The 7,067-nt window shown below is 60.4% G+C and overlaps 1 protein-coding gene across 1 annotated transcript; it reads right to left on the reverse strand.

The window, feature by feature from the left end:
- Positions 1-4,608: 4,608 nt before the first annotated feature.
- CHST2 (carbohydrate sulfotransferase 2) lies at positions 4,609-6,718 on the reverse strand. Its single transcript, XM_029062577.1, has one exon. The coding sequence runs from the start codon at positions 6,716-6,718 to the stop codon at positions 5,117-5,119; it is 1,602 nt and encodes a 533-aa protein (XP_028918410.1). The 3' UTR covers positions 4,609-5,116.
- Positions 6,719-7,067: the final 349 nt, after the last annotated feature.

A 7,067-nucleotide genomic window follows, 5' to 3' on the forward strand; every position in this document is an offset into this window, starting at 1 on the left:
TAAAGTGCTTCCTATTCTAAGTGATGGAGTAGATACGAGGTAAGCAGGTCCCACATGGGGCTCACAGCTCACGGTTTCTCACACCGAGAAGCAGCGTGGCTCAGTGGAAAGAGCCCGGGCTTGGGAGTCAGAGGTCATGGGTTCGAATCCCGGCTCCGCCGCTTGGCAGCTGTGTGACCTTGGGCAAGTCACTTCACTTCTCTGGGCCTCAGTGACCCCATCTGTAAAATGGGGATTAAGACTGTGAGCCTCACGTGGGACAACCTGATCACCTAGAGAACCTGAATAGCTAGAGAAGCAGCGTAGCTCAGTGGAAAGAGCCCGGGCTTGGGAGCCAGAGGTCATGGGCTCGAATCCCAGCTCTGCCACTTGGCAGCTGTGTGACTGTGGGCAAGTCACTTCACTTCTCTGTGCCTCAGTTACCTCATCTGTAAAATGGGGATTAAGACTGTGAGCCTCATGTGGGACAACCTGATTACCCTGAATCTACCCCAGTGCTTAGAACAGTGCTCTGCACATAGTAAGCGCTTAACAAATACCAACATTATTATTATTACCTTGTATCCCTCCCAGCGCTTAGAACAGGGTTTTGCACATAGTAAGCGCTTAACAAATGCCATCGTTGTTATTATTATTAAATAGGGAGAACGGGGATTGATTCCCCATTTTACTGATGAGGGAACTGAGGCCCAGAGAAATGAAGTGAGTTGCCCAAGGTCACACAGCAGGAAGAAAACAACCATATGTAAGTTCATTCTCTCTCTCCCTCCCTTTTCCCTCTCTCCCCCTCTTCTCCCATATTAGCCGGATTTAGCAAATCTCCCCTCACCCAGCTTCTCCTGCTGGCATTAATTCAAGCAGAGGGGTTCCCCTGGTCAACTCCCTCTTGGTGTCACCAAAAACCAGGCTCCGGATGGGGCCCGGGAGGGCAGGGGTCAGAGACAGCCTGGATAGAGAGAGCAATATATGGGAATCCAGAGGAGTGAGTGTCACTGGGGAAGGTGGCTAGAGAAGCAGTGTGGACTAGTGGAAAGAGCACGGACCTGGGAGAAGGGGATCCGGCTCTGCCACGTGTCTGCTGTGAGTAGCACATTCCTGTACCTCACTTCCCTCATCTATAAAATGGAGATGAAATCCTGCTTGCTGCTATTTAGACTGTGAGCCCCAGATGAAACAGGGACTGTGTCCAACCTGATTACCTGGGTTCTAATCCCAGCTCCGCCACATGCCTGCTGTGTGAATTTGGGCAAGTCAATTGACTTCTCTGGGCCTCAGTGACCTCATCTGTAAAGTGGAGATTAAGACCGCGAGCCCCATGCTCAGTACAGTGCTCTTCACACAGAAAGCGCTTAATAAATATGACTGAATGAATGACGGGGGCTGGGTTCAACTTGATTAACTTATATCTGCCCCAGTGCTTAGAACAGACTGTGAGCCCGTCTTCTAGACTGTGAGCCCATTGTTGGTTAGGGATTGTCTCTATTTGGTGCTGAACTGTACTTTCCAAGCGCTTAGTAGAGTGCTCTGAAAACAGTAAGTGCTCAATAAATACGACTGAACGAATGAACAGCGCTTGGCACATAACTATTTAACGAGTACCATAATTATTGTGATTGGATCTACCCTAGCGCTCAGAATATTGTTTGGCAGATAGTAAGCGCCTACTAAATACCGCACACAATACTACTACTCGTGAGTGCAGCATCTCATCAGGCAGCCCATCCCCAGCACGGCCGAGTTTGGCCAGCTTGTCCCCTCAGCCGCCATCTCCCCGGCACGGCCCAGCCCAGCCAGCGCCCCCGTCGTCAGCTGCCGCTGCTTCCCTGCCCCCCCCGGCCTCAACCGTTGATCTGCCCGCGGTGAGCCCGACACCCAGGACAGAGCGGGGACCGGCTCGGGCCTCCACTACACAGTCGGCCGGGACCGCCCAGCCTAGCATGAACACCACCGGTTGCTTCTGCCCTTCTAAAACCTGCTCAAACTGGCATCGCTCCACCCTATCATCACCCAGTGGAGTGGGGGCCCGTCCTGGCCCCCCAAGGCAGAGCTAGGCCAGAGCTAATCATAACGACAATCATCATTATGGCATTTAACAAGTGCTTATTAAGTGCCAAGCACTGTACTAAACACTGGGGTAGAGTGTGCTGGGGAGTTGGGAGGCGGAAGCAATCTCCCTCTCCACAAAGGTCGCGAAAGTGGTCCTCTCAGCCTCCGGGACCACATCCTCTCTTTCTCCCCGGCCCCAACCGGCCCTCTGTGGACTGTACTAACCATCGCCGCCCGGCTCTGGCAAGGCGGGGGCAGGGAAATAGCCACCGCTCGTGGGACAAAGACGAAGGGAGAGAGACTCCTCTCCTTCCAGCTCAAAGGCTTGGAAAATCTCCCTGGTCAAGAAGGGTCCATTATTATTAAAAATAATAATAATTGTGGCATTTATTAAGTGCTTAGTATGTGTCAAGCACTAAGTGCTGGAGAGGATACCAGCAAATCGGGTTGGACACACAGTCTTAATCCCCATTTTACAGATGAGGGAACTGAGGCCCAGAGAAGTTATGTGACTTGCCCAAAGTCACACAGTAGACAAGTGGTGGAGCCGGGATTAGAACCCGTGACCTTCTGATTCCCAGGCCCGGGCTCTATCCACTATACCATGCTACTGCGGGACCTGAGTCCCCCATTCATTCATTCATTCGATCGTATTTATTTAGCGCTTACTGTGTGCAGAATACTGTACTAAGTGCTTAAAAATGATGGTATCTGTTAAGCGCTTACTATGTGCTGAGTACTGTTCTAAGCGCTGGGATAGATCAGGTAATCAGGTTGTCCCACGTGGGGCTCACAGTCTTAATCCCCATTTTCCAGAGGTCCAGAGAATTGAAGTGTCTTGCCCAAGGCCACACAGCAGACAAGCGGCGGAGCCGAGATTAGAACCCATGTCCTCTGACTCCCAAGCCCGTGCTCTTTCCATTGAGCCACGCTGCTTCTGACCACCAACGACGCTTTCAACGCGCTTCTTCATAAAGGCACACGTTTGCCAGTGCTAGATACGTTCGCTCCTGCTTGGTCTGAAAAATCACGCCGGCTGAAGGCCTCGAAGAGCGATTCATCTTCTTTATTACACGCTAATCTATTTTTAAGGGGTTGTCAAATTAAACAAAGCAGAGTAGCAACCACTGGATCTGCTAGAAGACTTGTTTGTCATGAAGAATCATCAGTAATGGATCGGATGCATAATCTGCCGTAGTAAGCAAAACGAGTCATTCAGAAAAGCAGTGATATTTCTAGAACAAGTCTTCTCTCACCTGCCGAGCGTGGCGTTCTTTCCCGCAAAGACATCCACGCTCCCTTTTGTGCTTCTCGCTTTTGAAGCCCTTTGCCACTGTCAGGGGGACAGACTCGGCCTGCGCGCGCCTCACTCACCTGGCTTTTAAAGGAAATCTCTACCGGAAAAACATAGCCTCCTCGCGTTCTTCCTGAAGCGAGTCCTCTCCCGAGTTCAGGATGTGAACCCGACAGACTGCACGGTGCAGGTCTCGGGAGACCTGGCGGAGAAGCGGCGGGGACTACTTGAAAGAACACGGGGCCTGGGAGTCGGGAGGCCCGGGTTCTAATTCTGACTCCACCACTCATCTGCTGGGTGACTTCTGGAAAATCAGTCAGTTTCCTCATCTGTAAAATGCGGATTAAACACCGCCCCCCCTCCCTTTCCTTCTCCCTTAGACGGTGAGCCCCGTGTGGGACAGAGACCACGGCTGACCTAGTTATCTTGCATTAAGCCCAGCGCTTGGTAGAGGGCTTGGCACATGAGAAGTCCTTAACAAATGCCATCACCATTAGGATGATGATTTATCCGGTGTTCCCAGTTGGGGTCTGGCAGCTGCGAGCTGCGGTCCTGTGGACTCCTGGCCCGGTCAGGCACCGCTCCCAGCCAGCTGCCCGCACGGGAAGCCCAAGCCCCAAGGTTTCTGTGAAGTTGGGAGGTGGTGGTGGAGGGTGAATGAGCACCAGCCCCACTTACTACCTCCTCTCCTCAGGTCCCTTTACACCTATGTGATGAAGAGGAGGCAATCGGTGGTATTTACTGAGCACAGACTGCGTGCAGAGCATATGCACTTGGGAGGGTACAATATAACAGAGTTGGGCCCCTGCCAAGCCCACAGCCTTGGCCACCACACACCCTCATCCTAAGAAAGCAGGGCAGGGCAAGATGGGAATGGGGAGAAGGTGAAGGTGAACCCCCCGGGCTGATCCCGGCCTCCTCACAGCTCCGGACCTCCTCTGACCCCTGAGCTGAGCCGGGCCTCCTCAGAGCTCCGGATTCCCTCTTACGGCGCAGCGCTCGGAGAACACGTCCAGCGCCGGCCTTTCCGGACACACGCTGCCCCTCGGTTCACACCCCAGGCCCGGGCCAGACACCCGATTCTGACCCGTCGCTCCGCTCTCCGAACCCGAGACCCCGTCGGCTGCAGGAAAAGACCTGACCTTTCCTCGGCCCGGGCTGAAAAACGGAAGAATTGCAACTCCGCTGGTCTCCCAGAGGAAATTCTCAGGGCCTAAAGGCGCTGCCCAGAAGGGCGCAGGCGATGCCCAATGCAATCAAGGCAATTCTTAAAAAAATGAATATCATTTATTTTTATTCAGACCTTGTCGCCTTCGCTATTCACACAAAAGTTCACTCCTGCTGTGCGTCACCGGGCTGCCCCAGCTCCTCCTCCCCTTCTTCCTCTTCCTCCCTGCCACGGTCTCCTCCGACCTCTCCTCGCCTCCCCGGGCGGAGAGCGGGGGGCTGAGGGCCCGTGCAGGTTCACCACCGCTACCAAAACGCTACAGAGAGGTCGTAGACGAGATTTCGGCCGCCTGAAGGGGAGGCGGGGCGGGGTGGGTGGGATGGGGAGGACGGGAGTAGGGGGTCCTCCGCGACCTGGGCCCCGGCTGATCCTCGGACCCCCAGCGACTCAAACCAGAGCTCCCGAGCGCGCGCCACGCGCCCGCCCGCGCGGACCCCAGACGGGCACGACCCGGCAGGACCGGGCCCCGGCCCCGACGGTCCGAGGCGGGTCCGGCCGCGAGTCCCGGGGACCGGCTCAGGTGCGGGGAGGCGGTCAGCCCCGATCCCTCAGAGCCGCGGCTCCCGGAGCAGCGTCTTGCTCAGGTCCTTGACCTCCTCGGGGCCGCTGACCCGCTCGTAGCCCAGCAGCGCCATGGGCTGGTGGCAGAACTCCTCCACCTGCTTGATCTGCGGAAAGGTCAGGGCCGTGCGCCAGGCGCTGGCCGCCTGGGTGGCGTTGCGGGCCGACACGACGAAGGGCTTGGAGGAGGAGCTGGACCCGCTGGTCATGTTCAGGGCGAAGCGCTCCATGTCGGGGCTCACCAGGAGCCCCACGAAGCCGTAGACGCGGCGGAGGGTCTTGACGGGGTCGCCCACCAGGTCCTCGTAGCGCACCACCAGGTAGCGGCCCCGCAGCCAGTCCGGGGGCCGCAGGGCCGTCTGCAGGGTCTTGGCCATGGTGCCGCAGATGACCTCCATGGCCCCCAGCGCGTGGTAGTCCGCGGCGCCCCCGGCCCCGGCCCGGCCCTCCTTCTTGGCGGCCGCCTTGTGGCCGGCCGCCTCGAGGAAGGGCGCGTGGTGGGCCCGGGGGTCCCGGCTGCGGACCACCTGCAGGCTCTCGCGGATGAGGCCGTGGCGGGAGCGGATGCGGGAGCTGGCCACGGCCCGGGGGTCCCGCACCAGGTGGATGACCTTGAGGTCCAGGGCCGGGTCCCGCAGCAGCGGCGCCAGCACGGCCACGTCGAAGACCCTGACGCCCTTGATGGCCAGCACCCGGTAGCGGCGGCACTGCTCCTCCAGCCGGGCCAGGCGCTGCGGCGGGCACTTCTTGCAGACCCGGTCGTCGACCAGGCCCACCACGTCCTTGCGGTAGGCCGGGCAGAGGGGCCAGGAGCAGACCACCTTGTTGGTGGCGGCGCCGAAGATGGCCAGGGTGGTGAGGTTGCGGCCGGCGGCGCCGGCGGGGCCGTAGAGCTGGAAGACGGACAGGTCGCAGCGGTAGAGCGCGCTGAGCATGTCCCGGGCGGCGCCCTGCAGGGACACGGCGTCGCCGGGGTAGAGCTTCTGCCACACGTGCCACACGGGCTCGTAGAGGAAGAACACGTCGGGGTTCTGGTTGAACAGCTCCCCGAAGAAGGACGAGCCCGAGCGCCACGTGGTGAACACGTACACCAGTCGACGCCCGCCCGGGCCCTGCGAGGGGGACGCGGGGCGGGGGGCCGGGACCCGGGGGGGCAGGGGGGCCGGGACCCGGGGGGACAGGGGGGCCGGGACGTGGGGGGGCGGGGGGGCCGGGACCCGGGGGTCCGGGATCCGGGGGGGCAGGGGGTCCGGGATCCGGGGGAGCAGGAGCCGGGGGTGCAGGACGTCCCGGACCTGGGGGTGCAGGGGGTCGAGGGGGTCCGGGCCGCCGGGGTCCCGCGCGGGGCTCGGCCGGTCCTGGCCGAGGGCCACGGGGTGGGGCCCCCCGCAGCCCAGCCTGGGGTCGGGCTTGGGCCTGGTGGGGTCGAGGAGGCCGAGGGCGGTGAGCAGCAGCAGGAGCAGCAGAGCGTAGCCGGCGCACAGCACCAGGGCCCGCCGGCCGAACGCCTTCATGCCCGGCCGCCACGGGGGCCGCAGCCGCCGCCGCCGCCACCGCCGGGGGGCCGGGACGCCGGGGGCCGGGCTCATCCCATCGCCGGGCCGGGGGCTCCCGGCGACCGCGGGCGCCGGGGGGCCGAAAGAAGGCGGCGGCGGCCGAGCAGGAGCAGGACCAGGAGCAGGAGCAGGAGCAGGACCAGGAGCAGGAGCAGGAGCAGGAGCAGGAGCAGGACCAGGACCAGGAGCAGGACCAGGACCAGGACCAGGACCAGGACCAGGAGCAGGACCAGGAGCTGGAGGATCCTCCCGGGCGGCCGCAGACCGCGGGCGGGGACGCAGATTCCCCCGGCCCACCCCGGCCGGACGACCTCGGGCGGCGATGCAACGCAGAACGACCTCGGGCGGCGATGCAACGCAGAACGACCTCGGGCGCCGGGCG

This window comes from Ornithorhynchus anatinus, chromosome 1 (genome assembly GCF_004115215.2).
Source record: "Ornithorhynchus anatinus isolate Pmale09 chromosome 1, mOrnAna1.pri.v4, whole genome shotgun sequence".
Lineage (NCBI taxonomy): Eukaryota > Metazoa > Chordata > Mammalia > Monotremata > Ornithorhynchidae > Ornithorhynchus > Ornithorhynchus anatinus.